This window comes from Dendropsophus ebraccatus, chromosome 5 (genome assembly GCF_027789765.1).
Source record: "Dendropsophus ebraccatus isolate aDenEbr1 chromosome 5, aDenEbr1.pat, whole genome shotgun sequence".
Classification (NCBI taxonomy): Eukaryota; Metazoa; Chordata; class Amphibia; order Anura; family Hylidae; genus Dendropsophus; species Dendropsophus ebraccatus.
The window spans coordinates 121,746,498-121,770,529 of NC_091458.1; the positions used below are offsets into that span (position 1 = coordinate 121,746,498).

At 41.6% G+C, this 24,032-nt stretch overlaps 1 protein-coding gene across 4 annotated transcripts in view; it reads right to left on the minus strand.

Annotated features, from left to right (window-relative positions):
* Positions 1-4,633: 4,633 nt before the first annotated feature.
* Positions 4,634-24,032, minus strand: part of CLIP2 (CAP-Gly domain containing linker protein 2) — a 94,783-nt gene continuing 75,384 nt past the window's right edge. For 2 of the 4 annotated variants that reach the window (XM_069971156.1, XM_069971155.1), the window contains exons 9-16: positions 16,816-17,760; positions 15,931-15,988; positions 14,456-14,539; positions 11,480-11,636; positions 8,860-9,019; positions 8,493-8,678; positions 7,591-7,653; positions 4,634-5,597 (exon numbers count right to left, since the gene is read on the minus strand). In XM_069971156.1, coding sequence (XP_069827257.1) covers positions 5,586-5,597; positions 7,591-7,653; positions 8,493-8,678; positions 8,860-9,019; positions 11,480-11,636; positions 14,456-14,539; positions 15,931-15,988; positions 16,816-17,760 — 1,665 coding nt within the window. In that variant the 3' untranslated portion in view covers positions 4,634-5,585. Of the gene's footprint in view, positions 5,598-7,590; positions 7,654-8,492; positions 8,679-8,859; positions 9,020-11,479; positions 11,637-14,455; positions 14,540-15,930; positions 15,989-16,815; positions 17,761-22,747; positions 22,853-24,032 lie in introns of all 4 variants that reach the window. The other 2 variants (XM_069971158.1, XM_069971157.1) reach the window with 2 other exon arrangements.

Here is a 24,032-nt window from a genome sequence, read left to right on the forward strand (position 1 = left end):
TACATGTAATTTGGGGTGGTTACGGGCAATCTGGAGGGGGTCACTGGCAATTTGCGGTGGTTACGGGCAACGTGCGGTGGTTATGGGCAACGTGTGGTGGTTACGGGCAACGTGCGGTGGTTACGGGCAACGTGCGGTGGTTACGGGTAATCTGGGGAGGGGTTAGGGGTAATTTGGGAGTAAACTGCAATTATTACTATAATAAAAAGTGTGTGTTTTATTTTTTTGTATGTTTGTCACTTTTTGTACTTTATACATTCATTTTCCCTGTATTACTATGATTACTGGGATATTTTCTATCTCAGTAATCATAGTTCAGTGACAGAAACCAAATTGGTCTCTGTCACTTTAAATTTTCAGAACTTGGCTGGTTGTGAAGCGCATGCGCACTTCATAACCAGCCAGGACGTCGAGGAGGAAGGAGCTCCAGGAGCAGGTAACGTATATGGGGAAGGGGGGGGTGACTGGGGGACGGGGGTGACAGGGGGGGTGGGGGGCGACTTGGGGGGTGGGGGGACATCACTTTTTATCCCCTGTCACCAATCATTTATGGTGACAGGGGATAAAAAGTGCCGGGAGCACATGGTACAAGCGATCAGCGGTATATAGTATATACCGCTGATCGCTTGTACCGGGACCCCACAGGGGGGTCCCCGATGACTGCCCCATGCTCTCCGCTACCTCCGGTGGCGGAGAGCATGGGGCTTTCATTCATTTTAACTTTTTAATCGCTGTGAACCGACGTTAGTCGGTTCACAGCGATGGCGGCGGCCATCTTGGAAATGATGGCCGCCGGGGGAGGGGGGTTAGTTATCGGGGCACTAGGGGGGTCTGATCTGGGGTCTGATATACACTTATTTCATCTCCCCCCGCCGTAGATTCACGGCGGGGGGAGATGAAAGGTGGCGGCGGCACCGGTAATCCTCTTTACCGACGGCCGCCGCTATAACGTTAATAGCGGCGATCGTCGGTAAGGGGGGGGCCGGGACGGACCCCACTCACTGCCCCAACCCCTCAGCTACCTCCGGTAGCCGGGGGGATGGGGTGGGGGCCGTCCCGGCCCCGCAGCCTTATTCTCTGCCATCGCCGTAAAAAGCTGATGGCAGCAGAATAAGGCCCATTAGTGACCGCCGTAGAAAGCCGTATCGGCGGTCACTAAGGGGTTAAACTGCAAAATGAGGATTACTTACCTATGTGTATGATTGAATTCAGGGTTATAACTAGGCTTTGTTTACCTGAGGTGTGGCAGAGGTTCAGTATAGTACCTATACAAAATGTCTGGAAAAACAGGCATATAGATGGCACCTCAATCAATCAATTTTCACACTTGTTTTAGAGAGAACCAAACAGGCCTTTCTCCCATTAGTTTACCTTAATGTTTAGAAGTCTACTACAGTGGTCCCTCAGGTTACAATGGCCTCATGTTACTATATTTTCAACATACAGTGGTCTTTCCTGGACCATTGTAAGTCGAAGCTATACAGTCAAAATCTGGAAGAATGGCTAGATGATTCCACCGATAATTGCTGAAATGCATGCACTGATTAGCCGTGTAATGGTGCCTCTCCACAGTATAGTGCAGTGTCATGACTATACCTGATAAACCATTGGTTTCTAGCTCTGGCCGCCGGTTACATCCGTTGCAGCAAAATATACCTACTGTTCTTGCTAGTTGTTCTCATGTCTGCCTTTCACTAGTATGAACATGGTCTGATTCTGCTTTGGCTTAATTTACTCAGGTTACTCCAAATCATTCTGTGGGAAGATTTCCTCCAGCATGTATTTAGTTAACACCCTGCATTGCATATTGATTGACAGCCTGCTCCTCCTGTCTGGTTCCTTGTTTCTTTACTCCATTCCCCTCGGGACCTTGTAGCATTTCCTATGCCTGATGCCTGCTATAGGATTTCACTTGCTGTGTCTATATCTTGCTCCTTATTCCTGCTAGATCTGAACTCCTGTTCTACCTGACCTGTCTGTATTTTGATTCCCCTGGTCCTGACCTGTTTGTTGCTGACCATCCGCCATTGCGTTTTGTTCATCTTTGTCCCGTCTTTTGTCTTGTCTTCCGTGCTACCTTATTCCAGCGTAGGGAACGGCTCCACGTTGTCCGCCATCATTTAGGGTGGTCTTGAGACAAGTAGGCAGGGACAGTGGGTGTGGGACAGTGTCAGGGCTTCACCTGTCTCTGTGCCTTCCCTTTGTGTGCCCTGACCTGTCCAGACAGCTACATGATCTTTATTATTCCTTAGCATTGCCAGGTTGAGCTACTTTTTTAGATATCAGATGAGGACAGCTCCATTTTATTTTTCTAGGACCCAGTGTGAACTGTATAGGGCCCTACAAAAGATGATTTATAGCTTTTAGTAGCTGTAGCATTGTTAACATTTCGTTATCCATGTTATATACCTCATTATCTTTAGTCTACATTTTTCTTATTTTGGGCTGACAATTTGGAGGATTCAGAACCAATTACTGTTTTTCCATAAAATTTTGGCCTCAAGATACAATATTGCAAGGTGAAAGTCATTGCTCTTCAAAAAGAACATTGCCGCCTGTCTACAGTTTGCTAAAGATCACCTGGACAAACCAGAAGACTACTGGAACATTGTATATTGATGAGACTGAAAAAGATCTTTTTGGTTTACATGAAAAACATTGGCCCATATAAACTAAAAGTGTCCCTGCCAGAATTCTGTCTGAAAATGGACATTTCTCCACATTTAATATGCATTTTAGACACCTTTTGGACACTTCAGCTGGGAACGAAAAAGGGATGTGGCCTAAGTTGTGACATGTGTGCTAAAAAAGCACCAAAATCTAGCAGAAAATTCGGGAACACTTAAAGCAAAGTAATAGCTGGAGTAAATTAAGAGTAGACAGTCTTTAGTGCAACTGATTGGCTGGGGGGCCTGCAATGTCACAACCCCCAACCCGCCCAATGGGGACAGAGCAGCGCAATACCACCAGTGCCGCAGAAGCCAGAGAGATGGGTGCTTCTTATCTTTTTATTTACCCCCTCCATGGGCTTATACATAAAAACACTACTGCCTAGACAACCCCTTTAACGTTTTGAAATGTGAAAGTCAAAATTAACATAAACATAAAATAAAAATGTTGTGAAAGGAACCTGAAGTGAGCAGTTCATTGGAAATAATTATTGTAAACATTTAGATGGAGTTCTTGCTACATACAGGGTTACATTGGGTACTGAAAGCAACAGTTTACATACGTAAACATCTCACACATAAGTGATATTGGATTATTTTCCTTAAAGTGACTCTATCCATACTGGCGTGGCCTTTTTTTCTTCCCCACCCTACTCATCATTAGGACAGTGCACCTGTGTCGCTATGGCACAGGTGCACTGTTTAGACAGGTGATAAATAGAAATCCTGCCTGGGGGAATTTCTAATGATGAAGAGGGTGGGGAGGAAGAAATGAGAGGCCAGGGCCATTTCTAGGGCTGGGCGAGTCGGGTACTGTCAGGTGCCGCCGGGGCCCCTAGCGATATCTCATGCGTGCCTCCGCTCTCTGCTCAAAGAATTGACAAGTCAATTCTTTGAGTGGAGAGCGGCAGAGGCGCGCAAGGCTTTGCATTGAGGCAGACAGGATTCCAAGCGGAGTCTGTGGCGGGGCTCCATGCAAAATTCTGCCACTTTTACTCTGAAACATTTTTTTCTGAAACATTTATAGATTATATTATTGTTTAACCATCAAAGATTTGCTTTTATAAGCTTCTGATCTCAGGTTTAGTCACATTTTAAGGCTAATGGTGTGTTTACACAGAGAGATTTATCTAGAAACATAGAAACATAGAAGATTGTCGGCAGAAAAAGACCACTGGGTCCATCTAGTCCGCCCTTTTAGTATTTTCTTCCTTATTATCTTAGGATAGATATATGTCTATCCCAGGCGTGTTTAAATTCTGTTATTGTAGATTTACCAACCACCTCTGCTGGAAGTTTGTTCCAGGTATCTACTACTCTTTCAGTAAAATAATATTTTCTTACATTGCTTCTGATCTTTCCCCCAACTAATCTCTCACTGTGTCCTCTTGTTCTTGAGCTCAGTTTTTTACTAAAAACACTCCCCTCTTGAACCTTATTTAGTCCCTTAACATACTTAAAGGTTTCAATCATGTCCCCCCTTTCCCGTCTTTCCTCCAGACTATACAAATCTGACCGATTTTTGAAGCCTAAACCAGGAACAGACTATAGGCAGATAACAGGTCATAAAGGAAAGACTGAGATTTCTCCTCTTTTCAAATCCATTCCTGGCTTTGGCTTCCAAAATTGGTCAGATAAATCTCTGTGTAAACGCACAATAAGTTCACACAACATACATTATCAATTAATCACGGCCATTGTTGCAATTTGCAGCAATGGCCGTGAGTAAATGATGCAGTAGCGATGCAGTACCGTGATTAATTGATGCACAGAACGGCCGGTGTCTTACTGTGTGTGAACCCGGCCCATCAGTTTTAGCAAAAGGGACAATAAAAATCTCCCTAAAAAGCCTTTATGTGATGCAGAATTTTGTAAACAACCATTGTTCTGCGCAGGTAAATAAGGTAATGCAGTCATTTGCTCTGTTAAGATAAATAAGGAATTACATTTATTTAAAAAGGCATATCTTACATTTTCATGTATTGAACTCTGGCATTTATCTAACATAAAATATTCTTGGTCAAAAGTTTTGTATGCAACATAAAATCAGTAAGACTTAAAGACATAATTTAACACAAAGTACCTTAAAACTGTCCATGGTTAATCGGCAATATATTCCATATCATTAGGCATAAATCCATATCCATTAGACTACAACCAAAGTGACTAATTGTATCTGTCTAATCATTTCTGAATAGGCTTGATTATAACATTCACGGGAAAGCGTCTTTTTTTTAGAGTATGGTTAGACCATGGCCATTATAACAATAAAACAGGATATTTACAATAAAAAAGAAATATATGTACCTCTTCTTTAATTAAACATTGACTCTTTCTAATAATCTGTATGCATGATGAATTGTAGCCTATGTTGTAAAGCAGTGCCGGAGGGAAATCTAGATTGGATAGAGAAATATGCTCGATGCTTGGCTTTATTAAGTATACTTTTTTGTTTTTATGACATTTATCCTTTGCGATACCCTAGTGATCACAGACAAACCAGAGGATGATTACAGTCATTTTTGCCCTTAATGTTTGAATTACAAATGTCATCATAATTCCAAAATGGCTGATATAACGTCAAGTCTCGAGAAGTAGAGAGAGAATTGTTGCAGTGTTGGGGATATCACTTCAAATAGAATAGGAAATTTCCAGTAATCTCTACTAGCCAGCTTATAGAGGTCATTGGCAAGATTCTGGGTAAAGAAATAATGGTTCCTGGTCTTCCAACCTACAGCTTTTTCCAGAACACAGCAGTGACCATCAGATGATTGTCTTGGGAGGATCTAGCAATACAAATCAACACTGTTCTTCACACAGGAATACTGCACAAGACATTCTGATATGTCAGTTCCACTACAGAGAAGATTCTTGCAAAAACTGTGGCATATAGTCAGTATTCTTTTCTTGTGGACATCAATGAGTTTCCTAAAAAAAAAAAAAAAAATCATAAAATGCTAAAATGATATTTAGTTGTATTGTATAAATTCAATTGTTGTTGGGTTGAACTCATAAGAAAAAACTTAAATACAAAAAGTCTCCGACGTATTTCACCTACAGTCCCACACAAGCCCTTCTTTTTTGCAACAACAGTTGTACTTTGCAATGACAGATCTAATTTTATGCATAAAATGTGCTGCAAAACTGCAAAAAAATTATTTGCGTGAAGAAATTGAAAAAAAAATAAATAAAATCGCCATTTTTTACATTTCGGGGGGTTTCATGTTTATACCGTTTGCCCTATGGTAAAACTGGCATGTTATCTATGTTCCTCACGTCAGTACGATTACAAAAATATCTAACTTGTATAACTTTAATTTTATTTGACGGCTTTTAAAAAATTTTTATTTTCTTTTAAAAAACTAAATATATCGCTTATAACATCTCTATTTTTTGGTTAATGGGGCTTTGTGAGGTGTTATTTTTCACACCATGATCTGTTCTTTTTCTGGACTTGATGCATCAAAAATGTGCAATTTTGTGCTTTGGCATTTTTTTGCGCAAACGCCGTTTACCATGCATGATCAGGAATACAATGATTTAATAGTTCGGGCAATTACGCACATGGTGATACCAAATATGTTTGTTTATTTATTTTTATTTATAAAATGGGAAAAGGGGGTTGATTCAGACTTATTAGGGGAGGGGATTTTTTATTAATAAAAAAAATAATTTTTTTACGCACTACACATTTCTAGTATAGCTACATTGATTTCTTATTGAGATCTTTGCAGTACATATGTACTGCATAGATCAATGAGATCAATGATCTGATGCTCTGGACTGCTGCAGCCCAGAATAATAGATCGCCCGAGCCAGGGTAAGCGCCATTATGGCGCAGAGCCCTGACCCGCAAGAAGCAGGGATCGATCCACTGCGATCGCATCACGCGCGGGGGGTGGGGAAAATACCTGTCTCAGCTGATTCACAGCCTGCTCAGCCAATCACTGGAGTGGCATCCCGCCCCAGTCTATCAGCCAGGTCGTGACAAGTGCAGCGCTAGAGATCCCGGAGCAGCAATCCGGGGCTGAAGAGGCAAGGGGAGAGTTAACACTCTGTTACTTTTCCCCGTGCCCCTATTTTAAAAACAAACAAACAAACAAACAGGGAGGCCTGACCTCTCCTTTAATAAGCCACAGCACTTAAGAACAAAAACCCACAATAGTTCATATTTTTGTTCTTTAAATATTCACTTTCCAGTTCCCAACAGTGATGAAGGGAATGGAGAATTCCAGCATCAACATTTACTTATCAGTCTATTGCCAGAGATCTTCAATATAAAATGTGGTTCTTCAAATGAGAAAAGTTTGTCATAGGGGCCAGTGCTGAGGTAAGGATGAGGACTGGACAACTGGACTGGGCGTTTGACACTATTCCCGTTCAACTGCACAGCATCATGGCTTTGTGGCATAAAATGAGCAGCAGTCTGTGAAAAGGGGCATAAAAAGCCATCCGTATGAGATGGGGTCATGAGAAGCAGTCTATGAGAAAAAGGGACCATAGAAAGAACGGAAGAAACATGAAGACATGAAGGGTGGTGTGTGTAAGAGGAATCACCCCATGCAAACTGTGTAGGGGAACATAGGGAGCAGTCTGTAAAAGAGAACATAAAGGGCAGTTTGTGCAAAAGAAGAGGTAATGGCAGGGCTCATGGTATATCAGCATTATTAGGGTCTTGTATTTTGGTACCAATAGTAATATTGGTCTTTCTACAGTTCTATATATGAATAAAAATCTTTTTAAGGTGTATGTGTGTGTGTGTGTGGGGGGGGGGCATATGCTTTGGGGCTTGTGTCCCTGATGTTTTAATATACTATCAACCAAAGCTGCAGTATTCTGGACATTGCCTTTTAACAGACCAAGTCAAACAGTGTCACCATTTTTTTACATACTGTATATTGGCATGTTAAAATTGGAATACCTCTTGCTTATGTGCTTTGTCTTGCTGATGGATACCATTGGCAGAACCTGAGTTTCCAGTCACCTATCGGAAATTAAAGGTTAATACAATCATTCAATTAACATGATAAATAAAGGCATTTGTTTGTGAAGCTGCCATGAACATCAATGATAAGACAGTAGGATTAGAAACAAAATGTGTGCACCAGCGTTTCCTCCAGCCAACGTCCAGTGAACACAGGCTTTTAAGAGCCGATCGCCCAATACACAGTGCCTGGGCAATAAGGTCCAAATGCTTTCAGTATTCTGCCAAGATGTTTAATGTTTCTGTTATACTTGGTTGACTTGGTTTAAAATATTGATGCATGACTGCTGTGGGCACATAAAGAACAGGGAAACTAAGGGGGGGGGGGGGGAATTATGAAGCCTGCGTCCGGGTATAAGCCAGGGAGAAGGCACAGATCCTTGACTTCTCCCTGGTGTTCACCTGCCTGTGGCCTCTTCCACACCAGATTTATCATGGTTTATGCCCGCTCAAGGCTGTAAATCAATACAAACCCTTACCTGCACCTGTACAGGTGTAGATAAAATGCACCAGGCGCAGAGCTGGACGGATTGACTAGGACATGTGCCACTCTTAGTAAATCCAGTCCGAAAAAGGGGTGGGGCTTTATTTAAGTACGAGTGCGTCAAGCTTGATAAGTGTATTCTGCTGTGTATTAGTACACCATTCAGAGAGATGTAATATATTTATGTGATTTTTTTTTTGCCAGTTTAGCACAAACTGTTTAGAATTAAATGCACCAGTATGATATACAGATATCTGTATGCTGAAAGCTGTAATATGTTCCCTTTTGGCCCAAACTGAAGCAGAAGTGGACCCAGAAAAGAGTAAATTTATTCGAAACTGTGTGAAGGTCTTACCTGAAACTTTTCAGCACTGCTTCTCATGGCCTCCATTAGCTTCTCCATTTGTTGACCTTGGTCGAGAGCTATTCGAAGAGCATCTTCTGTGCTGACTAAGCGCTGCTGTAACCTTAGCACCTCGGATTCTGTAGCTGGATCTATTAAGGAGTATCTCCTCTGATCTGCCCCTGATTTCTCTTTATCCTGATATATAAAAATAAACTAGATAAAGACAGGCGTATATGGTGGGAAACATGAGGGTGAGTTGTAAATATCTAACTATAATGACAGTTACATGAACTTCTACGTTTTTACTTTTATACCCTTCAAAAGTTAAACAAATTTTGGGGGCAGCTGCCGGTGAGAAGGTTTTGCTTTTACGCACCAAAATCAATAACTTTTCTCTAAGTGCCTTGATTTCTTCTTTTAATTTCTGTTCTTTTGCCCTCCAGTCTGCCTTATGGACCTCTCGGCTCAGGTCTTTCTCTGGTCCTGGAGAATGCCGGTTGGCTTCAAGTAGTAGAGCTCTTAGTTCATTTAGGCTCCTGATAAGTCAGTGACAAGCAGAAAATACAAGCCAATCAAAATATTGTTATATCCTACTTACATACATTTCCTACTAAAAATTTAAGCCACATTAATCAATTTTCAATGCTTGTGTAATATACTTACCCATCCAGTTTCCTGCAGTCCTATGGGGGACACTTATTAAGTATGACATTTTTAGAGCTGGGCTTAAAAATACATTCTGTGAACACCAGAGCCTATCTGACATTTTTCCATTGGGTGCCCCCATACCTCCCGTTAAGCGCATGCACATACATTTTTGCCTCCACTGCATCCAAAAATTCAAAATGTGCCACATCATAAATGTCCCCCTGGTCTCCTAGTCTACAGCTTGCCATTCTGCTCAGAATTAAGGTGCTAAACATTAGCCTCACAGGGGTACCATGATGCCAAGCCAATCAGAACTCTGGCTCCCCAGCTTGAGAACTCCGCTTCCCCATCTCATGGCTCCAGTGATAGGTTGTGGCTTTCTGACGGTTCAATTATTCCATCTCAGTGCTTTGCAGCAGCAACCTGAGCCCCTGGTTGTCAAGTCTGTCTTATCTTGCCTTGGGCTTCAGTAAAGTCATAATAGTGGTCTTAGACTCTGCCAAACAGAGCTGAATGTAGTAATGGCTGTTATCATTAAAGGGCACCTCTCATTCTGTGCTGGCGGCAGGATATGCTGTAAACACCCAGCCAGTGTGCAGTCTGTTCAAACATGTGTTGGAGACGGAATTCTTCTGGCAACACTGTTGACTGCTCTGTTAAGTGTATGCAGTCAAAGGCCCTTCCAGATGAATTCTGTCTCTGGTGTGCGTCTGAACAGACAGCACACTGGCCGGGTGTTTACAGTATATCCTGCCACCAGCCCATAATGTGAGGTACTCTATAAGGATCAGACACCCCCCCCCAAAAAAAATAAATGTCAATGCACCTTCTTTTACAGATTTAAGAAACTTTGTTTAATATGCAAGGTTGTGTCCTGAGGCCCAGACAAATAAAGAGCCCACTTTAATACACAGCCGCTGCAGGACATTCATTTGAAGAAAAAAAAAAAAAAGAAAGTTTCCCAATGACTTAAAATGAATGTTATTATTTATATTTTACAAAGAAAATGCCTCAGAGGTGGAGGGATGGAAAAAAATCAGCATTATGTGTCCTCTGCAGGAAGAGAAAAGTAGTGCCCATGTGGTGCCACTCTCCACCATACAATCACAAGTTTCTGATCAGGATGTGCATTTTATACAAATATTGTTTTTAAGGTGTGTTTTCACGTACCGTATTCACAATGGATTTCACGCTGCGAATTTGCAGCAAAATCAGCAGCGGATAACTTCCCTGTCAGTTTCATTGTGATAACATATTTAACAGTATGTAAATGGCGGCCCCCTTAACCCCACCACCACCACCTGGAGCATACTTTACTTAATCCACACTCCGACTGCATCTGAGGCTCCCGGAGGTCCTGCCCAGCCAATCAGTGACCGTGTCAGGCCCGTGCAATGATAAGCTGAGCGGGACCTACGGCAGCTGGAAGCCTCAGATGCAGCCGGAGCGTGGAGCAGGTACAGTATGCTCTGGGCAGCGGGAGGGGGGGGAGGGGTAAGGGCACCGACATTTACATACAGCGGGATGGCAATCCCGTTGAGAGTATGTAATCACAAAATGAAACTGACAGGGAAGGATCTGCAGCGGAGAACTCACAGTGAGAAATCCGCTGCGGATACGGTACGTGTGAACTCACCTTAAAATCATAAAGAGTTAAAGCGTAACTGTCATATTTTTTTTATTGCAGAAATCAGTAGTATAAGCGATTTTAGGAAACTCTGTAATAGGTTTTATCAGCCAAAAAAGCCTCCTTCTGTACTCAAGAAGCAATCTCCCAGCCTCCCCCCCCCTGACTTCGTATCTGTGCCTTATCAGGCAAATCCGTCTTCATTACAGAGAAGCCAGTGAAGACGGGTTCTGCTCTCTCCATTCTATCTTTATGGAGGGGGGAGGGGCTGAGGGAGATGAGGGAGCAGGAAGAGGTGACATGAAGGTCAGCTGTTTGTAGACTCTTTGGGCACCTAAAACGCAGGATTCTGGGGTCAGAAAGGTCAGTGCTTATCTAGGAACTTACTGAGAGAAGATTGCAGGGTGTTGTGCTGTGAAGGACTGCTCCGTGCTCAGTCACTCCTAACAGCCCCTCCCCTCTCCATAGCCACATAATGGACACAGAAATCCTGCTTCTTCTGAAGTGAGGGGGGAGGCTGGGAGATTGCTTTTTCAGTACAGAAGGAAACTCTTTTGGTTTATAAAACCTATTACAGAGTTTCTTAAAATCGCTTGTACTATTGATATTTAAAGTTTTTTAAAAAAATGACCCTGAAATGACAGTTAAGCTTTAAAATACATATGGAATCATTATTGCACTCAGTATTTAGAATCTAGGACCAGGGCCTAATTTCACTCACCTCTCTTTCTTGAGTAATTCTTGGCTGATCATGACAAACTGTCCTGATGCATCATGGGACTTTCTGGAAAAGGCCTCTAGTTCAACTTCCAATTTTTTATTATCTTTCACTAATGAATCCACCTTCTTGTCCCCTGATTTACATTTGTTCTCAAGTGCTGTTGGTTACATGAAAAGATTTCTCAGTAAGTAACATTATCTTATTCATTATTTAAAGATATGTAATGTAGTAGTATAACTATATGACCAGTGGCGGTCTTTGGCACCAAGCACCCCAAGCGATCGCTTGGGGCCCCCAACATCCAGGGGGGCCCCCACGCCCCGCTCTTGTGCTCAAGACCGCTGGACAGGGCCGCTGCCCCGCTCGCTGCTGCCATCTGAACTGTAACTATGAGCACTCATAATGAGCGCTCATAGTTACATGCAGCAGCACTGACAGGGCGGGAGACATTGGCTCCCTTCCTGTCAGTCACTCTTGTGGCTGCAGGAAGGGTTTTCCCTGCAGTCACAAGTGGCAACTTTGTCCTTGTGGTGCCGGCGCTCCAGTGACATCACTGGAGCATCGGCGCCAGGACAAGGGGAGTGCGGCCTCTTGTGATCGCAGGGAAAACCCTTCTTGCGGCCACAAGAGTGAAGAGAAGAGGAGACGCCCGGACCCAGGTAAGTATAAGTTTGTTTGATTGTGTTATATACTATATGGGAGGGGGAGCACACAGGGGTCTGTTTAACTGGGGGAGCGCACATCGGGGGTCTATATAAATGGGGGGAGCACACAGGGGGGCTATGTAACAGGGTGAACACACAGGGGGGCTATAGACTACTGGGGCTTCACAGAGGGGTCTATATACTACTGGGGGCAGCACACAGGGGGCCTATATACTACTTGGGGCAGCAGAATGGGGTCTATATACAACTTGGAGAGCACACAGGAGGTCTATATCCAAGTGGGGGAGCACACAGGGGGGCTATATACTACTGGGGGAGCCCACAGGGGTCTATATACTACTGGTGGGGCACACAGGGGGTCTATATACTACTGGGGGAACATACAGGGGGTCTATATACTACTTGTGAGACACATAGGTGGTCTATAAATAACTGGGGCAGCACACAAGGGGTCTATATAATACTGGTGGGGCACACAGGGGGTCTATATACTACTGGGGGAACCACACAGGGGGTTTATATACTACTGGAGGAGCACACAGGGGTCTTTATCCAAGTGGGGGAGCACACAGGAGGTCTATATCCAAGTGGGGGAGCACACAGGGGGGGGCTAAATACCCCTGAGGGAGCACACAGGGGGCCTATTTACTAGTGGGGGAGCACACAGGGGGTATATACAACTGGGGGCAGCACACAGGGGGTCTATATACAACTGGGGCAGCACACAGGAGGTCTATATACTTCTGGGGGAGCACAAGGGGGGCTATATATAACTGGGGGAACACACAGGGGTCTATATACTACTGGGGGAAGCAAACAAGGGGTATATACTACTGGGGGCAGGACACAAGGGGTATATACTATTGGGGCAGCACACAAGGAGTATATATTACTGGCGGTAGCGCACAAGGGGTATATACTACTGGGGGCAACACACAGTGGTCTATTGTTTTGGAACACGTGTCGAGGGGGGGGGGCCCAGACATAACTTCGCTTGGGGCCCCAGAAATGCCAAGACCGCCCCTGTATATGACTACAGGATATTACTGGTTCTCCCATATGACAAAGTACTAGAGGCTAAGGAAAAATCGCACCCAAGATGCTTGTGTTTACAATAAAATGATCATCCTTCCCATAATCCCTAGGGAAAGAATCTATTTTCTCCAGGGAGGGCCAAGACAACCACTATACAGGATCAGTGGAAGTGAACAGTGAAAACTCAGGAAATCTTATAAAGACCAGTATCTATTTGCTACAGGATGAAAATCTCTGACATTTAAGGAGGCGTCAGATTGATCTTATGATATATTATATTTACAGTGTGACAAACGTCCACAATGACTGGTCTAAAATTTAAAATCTAACAGAATAACATTCTAAACAAATTGCTACTAGTTTGTAGACACATAATGGGGTTGTACTGGTATTAGAAAATCTTTATTCTTGACTTTTACCTAAAACTAAAACTACTACTAAACTATTACCCCAAAACATTTAACTAATATAGTGTTAGGTCTTATTGTACTGGCTTTAGCATTTTTTTGATTCATTTACCCCTGACAGGAAGTTGAAAATGAAAGAAATACAGAATGTGGTATTGTCTCCACTCTCCAGCTCCTCAGCCCCTTCCTCTCTAATGGGATAACGCATCATCCTCTGCTGTCTTATCTTGTCTCTGAGCTCAAGTACCGCCCCATGATGAAGTAATCCCCTCTGATCAGCCCATCAATCCTACATCACCACCTCACTGTCACATACACATTTACCTTTATTAGGATATTTAGGGAAGAATGAGGAGTGTTTACAGCATTCTACCTTGTGCTGAGCAATGCCACAAACAGAGGAGCAGACAGGCAATGCAGCAGTTTTACAAACTTAAAATAGTTTGCTGTGTATACCAATGTTCTGCAGCAGCTCTAGGCAGGGAACTTACAGAAGTGCTGCAAGAGGGGAGTAAGCAGGGTAGAATGAACAGCAGAGGGAAAGCAGAAATACATTCTGGAAATCATAGTACTGAGTAACTGCTCAACCAGAAAGTACAATGATTATTTGACAGAAAACCCCAAAAACACACAAAACTGCAGCAGTGCCAGAAGCTTGGAGGCCAGGCTTGAAGGAGAGAGGATGCTGGCAGACACCCACTGCTCTGCCGGGTATATGGCAGGGGAGCAGGCAGGACTGGGCAAGCTGTAGCAGAAAAGTGGGCAAGACAGGCCACAAACAGTAAGAAGAGAAATGCTGCCAGGTGATGCCTAGTGGCATTACATAAAAAATACTGCAAATTGCTAACTAACCAAAGAAGTAAACTTACCATTTATTTGAGCCCTTAGAGATTCAATATGAGCAGACATGGATGACACCTCTTTGTCTCTTTTACTAAGTTTGAGCTGTAGATCTAAATACAGAAAAAAAAGTTAGGGAGACTCCTTCCTTCCTGTTTGTAAATACTAATAATGTAATAATGTAGAATGTAAAATATATTACCTAGAACACCTTCTAAGAAAGTATGCTACCAACATTATTGGGCCCGGAAAACATCTTGGCTGAATACTGCATACTGCACCCGGGGGTAGAGCAAGGCAATAATCAGCAGGGGGGCTTGCCTCAGGCACATTCAGGTAGGGATGGGGAAGAGGACATGGATTGCTGGAAGTCCTGGCTTCACTTCTGCCTCTACTGCAGTAAATTAAATTCCATAATGGTTGTTGTGATTTAGGCTATGTTCACACTGTGTATCTTTCCGGCCGTAGTGCGAACCGTGAATATACGCACGTAGTTTTGAGGTTGATGCGTACGCTTGAAAGTATACGATATACGGCCGCACAGTGCACACTACGTATGAGCTTACGGCCGGATCGTATACGGCGCCGTGAAAAATGAACAAGACCATTGTTTGAGGACGGAAATGTTCCAACTCACGGCCGTGGATTTCCATGCGGTCCCGTACGGAGTACTTATTTCAGCCAAATTGAACGTGATTTTTAGATCCAAAAGGTTGTGTGTGTTTTATTGGGCTGGGCGAAGATTTCCAACTAAATGACCTGTTTCAGACCGCTTCGAAACAAGCTATAGAAGCATAACTCTACTACGGGCGTATGTTGGCGGTTCGCCCGCATGTTTGCAATCCGGCCGCATGCCTATTTTTCCCACAGCCATACTTTCAGCCGCACATGTACAGCTGCGTACGAACTACGGCCGGACTCATACGTAGTGTGAACATAGCCTTAAAGTGTAACTGTCATTTCAGGGTCATTTTTCTGAAAACAATAAATATCTATAGTACAAGCGATTTCAAGAAACTCTGTAATAGGTTTTATTTACCAAAAGAGTTTCCTTCTGTACTCAAAAAGCTGTTTTCCTAGCTCCCCCCTCACTTCAGAAGAAGCAGGATTTCTATGTCCATTATGCTGTATGAAGAGGGGAGGGGTTTCCCCCTGTCCCCGGAATAAAACATTTTTTTAAATCGACGGACTTCTTTATAGTACTTTGTAGTTTTTTTTTTTTTTTTACAAAGATCAATATAATGATAATTCTAGTGTGGAATATTGGCCAAACAGTACACAAGTACAGAGACTACAGGTACAGGTAAACAGCTGAGCACAATACTACGCTAATATTGAAGCAATATATGAAGACTGCAGAGATAAACATATGAAGCTGAGGCTGTGTACTTTGTGAATAGAGACTTATAATACAACTACTTGGTACAATGGTTATGCAATGTGAAATAATTATACATATTTAGTGTGAAACACTAAGAAAAACAACATAAAAAGCTAAATTTACCTTCGACTGTCTTTTTCATTTTTATTTTTTCTTCTGAAACATCATTTGTTTCAATCATCTGGAAAATACAAAACAGAATTGTATTTAATTCAACCTTTTTTATTTGTCTGCGGGATATGACATTACAAGTATTAAGGTTAAAAAACTTAAAGCTCAGAATAAGGTTTATTTATCACTTTTTAAAGGTTCAAATTTCTGTACAGATGAATTCCACGATATAGCATATTTTGTCTTTGAATCCAAGACTTCAAATCCCCTGCCTCTGTTCACACTGTCATATACCTAAATGGTCACTGTCTCTCTATGTCTCTCTTCCATATTTGTAAATCACTTCACTTACCAAAAATTTATCCTTTCCCCAGAAAAAACGGTAATGTCTTAGCCATTAAATGTCTCCCTTCAATGCAATCTGTTGTCCATTGCCTGTTGTTAGGGCAATTAGGTCTCTAGTAACAGTTGGATAGAACACAAGAACTGTGGGCAAGGCTTAGCATGTGCTATGTGCAAGACACAGAGAGGGAGAGAGCCTGAGAAAATCTGGGCAATGTACCTGCATCTCTCACCACCCATCTCTCACCATCGCTAGATCGTCCGGGCAGCCCATAGGGATAGCGGCGGTCTGCTGCCGCCGCTCCTCTTCCATTGAGCGACGGCAGCAGGTCACTGTTATCCCAGTCGTTTCTCTTTCAACATGTTTGAAAGACAAACGACGTAACGATCAGCCGACATGAACAATGTCGGCTGATCGTTGCCTTCTATTCCAAAGGACGATTATCGGCAATTCATATGCCCTGTTGCCATAGTTCATCCTAATAAACCTATCAATAATTTCTTGTATTAACATGATTACTAAGTTTTATAAAATAGAAAATCCTAGTATCCTACATTAGGATCCTGTGAAGAGTGAAGTGCCTCCATTGACTGCAATTTGTTTTCCAAGATCAAAATTCTCTCCTGTTGTCTTTGGATCTCTTGGTTGTTTCTTACGTCTGCTTTCTGGAGCGCATCATAATCCTGCATTTTCTTTTCAGCGGCTGAAATCTGATCTTTTAGGAAGACAATGGCTTGTGTCTGGTCATTATATTCAGCTTGCAGCTTCTGCAGGTCACACACTCGCTTCTCTGCCTCTCGATATTTGTCTTTAATATCCTGAAGCTCTTTGAGGTGTTGATTGGTTTTTGATTCTAGCTGTGTCTTCCAGTTGTTATTTCCTTCCTCAAGTTCATCCCTAATTTCCTGAAGTTTAGCTTTGAGAGTTTCCCGCTCTTTGATGTGGACTGCTATTTCAATCTCGGTTTTAGCTTTTAGGTTTTCTAACTCTAGTTGATGCTCCATTTTAAGGCTTTCCACGCTAGCTTTAAGCTCTACTATTTCTTTATGCTGAGAGTCAGGACTAGTAACCAGGGAACCTTTCAGGTCTTCTAGGGATCTTTGGTGGTCAGAAACTAAACTGTCCAATTTAGACTTCCAACTGTCCATCATTCCAATGTTCTCCTTTGTAGCCTGCTCTACTTTCTTCTTCAGCTCTCCAATCTCCTGGACATGCTTCTCATTTAAAGTCTTTAGTTTTTCGATTTCTTGTTGATATCTTTTCACCTTTTCCTCATACTTATCTCTTTGTTGATTGCTCTCTTTTTGATGCTCTTTGCTGGCAGACAGAAGCTGGTCTCGTAAACGCAAGGCCTCGGTTTGAAGGCCAATTTTTTCTTCTGGTAAATCTGACTGACTAGAGTTCAATAAACAGTGTTGAAGGCTTTCAATCTCGTTGCGTCGAAGGTTAAGCTCCTCTTCCAGCTGCTGAATCCTCGTCTGCTCTGCTACCGTTGTCTGCTGTGAAAAAATAAATAAATAAATTATTCTGGCTTATGGGATACTGTAACAAGTAAAACGCCCACATACGAAAACTCTATACATCCCTGAACAGTACATATTATTGATTTTATTTTACGCCAAGGTTTAATGTTTTCGGAACAAGTACTATTACCGTCTTTACTTATATACTTGATTCTTGAAAGTTAAGGTAATATTACATAAAAATAATTTTTATTCAATTGAAAATAAACACTGGCGTAAAAGGAATTCAACATGGTGCAAAGCTTGGGTATTAGGTGTTTGTTAAAGAATGAAGGATTTGAAGTGAACTGAAGTGAATGGTAATTATAGATGCAGGTGGGCTAAAAAGAAATATCCAGCTTCAAAAACGACCAAAATCTTACAGTTGCCTGGGTAAATAAAGCACACCTGTCAGCAGAAACATGAATGTAAATAAGACATACTATGCATAAACGTAAACTTGAGTGCAACTCCACTTGTGTGTTGTCAGACTGCTGAGAACCAAGTGGAATGCAAAAAAAAAAAAAGACTGCTGAAACAATATACAAATAATAATGATAATCATAATAGGGAATAGAGGTGATCTCCCTGATGAAGGAGACAGTACAAGTTTCCGAAACGCATTTGAGTTTTTGGGCCATCCACAGCCACCCTCTTTATCACAGTTACCTCACTGGGACTGGCAGAAGGTCCTGGTGGTGCCCACACTATAGGACACTGCACTTTTCTCTTTACTTCCTAGATCTCTGCACTTTATTTGAGAAGAACATAGAGGTAGAGCATTTTTTTTGCTGATGGGAGCCCGGGCCCCATAGCAGTTGAATGGTCTGCCTCCATGGTAGTTACGCCACTGGGCTTATGGTTCGTTTGACAATTCAGTTAATAGTGAGATGGGTGTGAACTTCATTTGTATAATAGTGATGTATATTAGGTGATAAACATGATTGTACACTCAAGTGGTGTGAATACTTTACATTGAGGGGCATGTATGTCTAGTACATACATTTCCCTCATAATAAAACATACTAATCATGGCCGTCACCTAATATTCAGTCGCATTATTAAATTTTGGCCCACCCCCATCTGATTATTAATGGAATTTTCACACAAAATAAAAATAAACCCACATATCTCAGGAATGGGAGGGCACGTCACGAAACGATAAAAAGCTGTGTGATCACGGCAGCCTAAGCCTGAAGAAAGTAAAATCTAATTTCTTGGCTACATGGTCTCTTTAACTTGTACTGCACTTGTATTGTCCCTTTTAGAGTCTTTCATGTGTGATTACACAGTTAATTTAGGTTTATATATTTGGGAATCAGAGGCCAACCTGAAATTGTATACTGCTACATGTACCCAAAGCATTACTATGCCTAAATTATGTGAAAGTTGGTATAAGTCACTTACGTCAGTCAAGGTAGCGACAAGCATGGTACATGATACAAGGCCTTCAGGATCCAGTCCTGGGAAACTTCTCAGAGTTTCCCAGGACTGGATCCAGGTTTTCCAGCACCCAAGGAGGCACACAATTAAAAGGCAGCAGGCTGATAATCTGACTGCCGAGCCAACAAAGCGTTTTCCTCTGTTATTAATGTAAATTTAGAGATGAGCGAACCTCGAGCATGCTCGAGTCGATCCGAACCCGAACTTTCGGCATTTGATTAGCGGTGGCTGCTGAACTTGGATAAAGCCCTAAGGCTATGTGGAAAACATGGATATAGTCATTGGCTGTATCCATGTTTTCCAGACAACCTTAGGGCTTTATCCAAGTTCAGCAGCCCCAGCTAATCAAATCCCGAACGATCGGGATCGGATGGACTCGAACCCGAACCCGATTCGCTCATCTCTATGTAAATTCGCTTATCTCTAGTCACTACTAAAGACCATGAACTGAAACAAAAAATGCAATAAGATTAGAATAAAAACGTACAAAAAATCCTCTGTATAGGTACATTTCATTGTCTGTATAAGACTGTATGAACTGTAGTATGCTTTAGAACTAAAATATACACAAACCATAAACTGAGATATTAACATTTAGGAAACTCAGACAAGTCACGAGAATACACACAGGCCTGGGATAATGGTAACCTGCTTTTATGATATGATACTGAATTTATTATTTAATGCAAATTAAAAAATAAAATAATCTTCACTTAAGGTCAAAGGCTCTTTATACTGTATTCTTTAAATACAGTATACTATAAATTGTATTACTATAAATTTATTACTTTAAATTCTTCCACTAGAAATCCTGAAATCACATAGAATGACATGAGTTTTACTGAAAAAATGAAGGGATAAAACATCAGAGGTGCAAATTTCCACTTAGTAATTTCCACTAAAACTAGAAAATGTCAGAAAAACTACCATAAAAAAAAAACATAAAAACTAACAGCAGTTTTTTGGGTATTTTTTTGTGGCGTTTTTTTTGGCCTAAACAAATTCTAGGCAAAAGCTGTGACTGAGGGAAGCCTTAGGCTGTTTTCACACGTCCATGATATACGGTCTGTATGCTCGTTGTATATCATGGACTGAACTCTTCGGGAATGCCTGCGTCATCATTTATACACAAGATAGTTTGGTGCGTTGGAGTCACTGCAGAGTGCTGCCTCAATATTCATGAGGAAAGGTGGACGGGACAGAACCGCCTAATTTACAGATTAATTAAACTGAAGATTTAGCAAAAGAAAACTATCTTCATTCTTAGCTTTCTGTGAGCTATGGAAACATAACGGCAGGTTAGAGTCTTCTAACCTGCTGTCAATTCTCCTTTAAAATGTACCTGTAACAAAGTCTGAACCCGACGCACAATCCATTTGCAGCCACAAGTCTGGGTATCCATGGAGACGACCATGCCGGGTCAACACTGTGCTGATCCAATTGGGTGGATTGCACTCTGCGCCAGGTCCAGCCTTCATGAGAGGTACACTTTAACTATTAGTTAAATACCCCTTTAATTAACAGATCTATTGTATAGATCATAAAAATTAACAATATTTGCCATCTACAAGCTGATAAATAAGCTAGTAAAGAAACAACACACACTCAAAGCAATTGTGGCCTTTCAGCGGCCTGCCTTTCAACTCTGTACCACTCCCTGCCACTCCACCCTGGGTGCCAGGAAAAGCTGGATCCAGTCCAGGGACATTTCTCCCAGATTCTCAGAACTAGATCCAGCTTTTCCGGACACCCAGGGTAAAGCGGAAGAGAGCTGAAAGGCAGGCGGCTGATAAGCAGCTTACCAATCAAATTATGCGATTCGCTTAAGACTTAATATTTAGATGGGCGATTCGCTCGTCTCTAATAACATATTTACATACATAGTATGGTGCCACCATGTTTAAACAAATATGGCAGTATGCATGTCAACCTGCTGAGCTGAGTGCTGGGGACACACATGCTGAGACATTCCCCACAGCTAGCTGTCTGCATAAAAACTCTTACCAGAGAGCAAAAGATCTAGCTTTCTGCCCTCCTTGCCTGGGAAAGACAGAGACCATGCTGTAACAGGCAGTGAAGCTGAGAAGACACATTAAAAAGGTTATCCAGCATTAGAAAAACATGGCCACTTTCTTCCAGAAACAACATGACTATTTTCTTCAGGTCAGGTGTGTCTTGCAATTAAAGGGGTTTTCCATCACTATAAAAACATGGCTACTTTCCCCCTACTGTTGTCTCCAGTTTGGGTGGGGTTTTCAAACTCAGTTCCATTGAAGTAAATGGAGCTTAATTGCAAACTGCACCTGAACTGGAGACAACAGTAAGGGAAAAAGTGGCCATGTTTTTGTAGCGCTGGATAACCCCTTTAAGCTCCATTCACTTTAATGAAAAGGAGACAAGAGTGGTGCTGTCTCTGGAAGAAAGTGGCCATGTTTTTCTAACACTGGATAACTCCTTTAATAAAAGGGGACTAGACTGTCAGCTGCCAAGGGGAAGGAGACTGATTCTGTTCAGATTGTGCCCCAAGCAACTAAAATCATCAGGGGAACCAGAAGACATATGGAAGCAAAAAATTATTTTAAAAAAGGGTATTTTCTTTTATTGCTAAAAAAAAAAAAAAAATTGCTAGAACCCCACTATTAACAGCTTTTCAAATCTTTCACAATGAATAAATTATTGGGATAAACTGTTTAACAGGTTGCACTGATCTATATAGTAAACAAAGGGGGAAACCTGGTGGACCCAATGCAAATAAATGGGATTTATATTACTTTATAATCTATAGATCTTCCAAACAGATCTTAATAGATCTGCTATATACATCATAGAATCTGCAAAAAAAAAAACAAATAATAGTGACCAGTGTGAACAGAATGTTAGGTGTCTCAGGCTCCAGTCTATACTTCTGCTCTCAGGTTTATTTGTGCAGAAGACTGTAAGGTACTGACAGATTTTATTTCATGCTAGTTTGAACTTGGTTAGATGATAATATGTTACTGTTGTTATTGTAAATTATGACGCCAATTAGACTGTGCGAGACCGAACACTTCATAAATACCCATGTAACTTCATTGTTATTAATGCAGTAATGAAATGCTGATGCCAAAAACCCAATGATTCCATGTGCTTTGCAACAAACTAAAAGCAGTAGTATTGCATATAGCCGCCTGTACCTACACTTAGACTATATGCAGTATTAGGTATTGCACCAAATGTTTATATTTGATGCATTGTAATTTTCTTTGATTATTACATTCATTATAACTATTTGCACGGTAAGATATCATGGCAGTAAAAATTCAAAAAAGCAACTAGAACGACATGAGCAGATTAAAGTACTACTGCTTTAAGTCTGAAAAATGTCAGCAAATAATAATTTATTTAGGGTGCGTAAAAGTGATGGCAAAAATGAAATGTTTCTAAGCCAGATATGGGCAGAAACAAAGTGAAGCAAAAAAAAAAATCAGGCCAAGGGAGTGTAAATGAAGCTGGCAAGCACACTGGACTTCAGGCAGGGGTCACTGATTCCATTTTACTGTACCCTCTTGTCCTCTAATTCTTTGAGAAGCTTTGCAGTTTTTGCCTTCTCAAACAGTAGATTCTGCTCGAGCTCCCGAATTCGGGCATGCTCCAACTGCGTCTGTGTCTGCACACACGGGACAGGAAAGAGAGAAAGCAGGAGTGAAAAGTTGCAGCATCATCTAACATCTACAAGAGAGGACACTATTGACAATCTAAAGACTGCTGGCAACTTACATTGGTGAAAGAACCAGATACCATTTTTGTTCATTTTAGCACAATCAGTGTTGTTTTATGAAACACTTAGATTACTCTCCTATCTTAATTCCTATCCTTCAAGGTGTGGGTGGCAACTTACTCGTTGTATATGTGAGTATTAGAAAAACAAGTAATCAGTAATCATTAAGACAGTGCCAGGTGTTGTCTTAGGTTTACATTTGACCCGTGTCTTTAAAGGGATTGTCCAGCGAAAATCTTTTTCTTTCAAATCAACTGATATCAGAAAGCTATATAGATTTGTAATTTACTTCTATTAAAAAATCCCGTACTTCTAAGCTACTATATGTCATGCAGGAAAGGTTTTATTTTCAGTCTGACACACTGCTCTCTGCTGACATCTCTGGCCGAGACAGGAACTTTGTATTGGTTTTCTATGAATCCCCATAGAAAAACTCTCCTACTCTGGACAGTTCCTGTCTCGGCCAGAGATGACAGCAGAGAGCACTGTGTCAGACTAAAAATAAAACAACATTTCCTGCATGACATACAGCAGCTAATAAGTATGGGAAGACGAGATTTTTTAATAAAAATAAATTTCTAATCTATATAACTTTCCGACACCAGTTGATTTGAAAGAAAAAGATTTTCGCTGGACAACCCCTTAAACTCGGGGGTACTAAACACCTATATTAACAAATAAGGAGTTTTTGCTGCCAAAAGAATACCTTACTATCCCCAGTGGCTATTTACAGTTTTGCTGGGTTCACACTACGTATATTTCAGTCAGTATTGTGGTCCTCATATTGCAACCAAAACCAGGAGTGGATTAAAAACACAGCAAGGATCTGTTCACACAATGGTGAAATTGAGTGGATGGCCGCCATATAACAGTAAATAACGGCCATTATTTCAATATAACAGCCGTTGTTCTAAAATAACAGCAAATATTTGCCATTAAATGGCGGCCATCCACTCAATTTCAACATTGTGAGAACAGATCCTTTCTGTGTTTTTAATCCACTCCTGGTTTTGGTTGCAATATGAGGACCACAATACTGACTGAAATATACGTAGTGTGAACCCAGCCA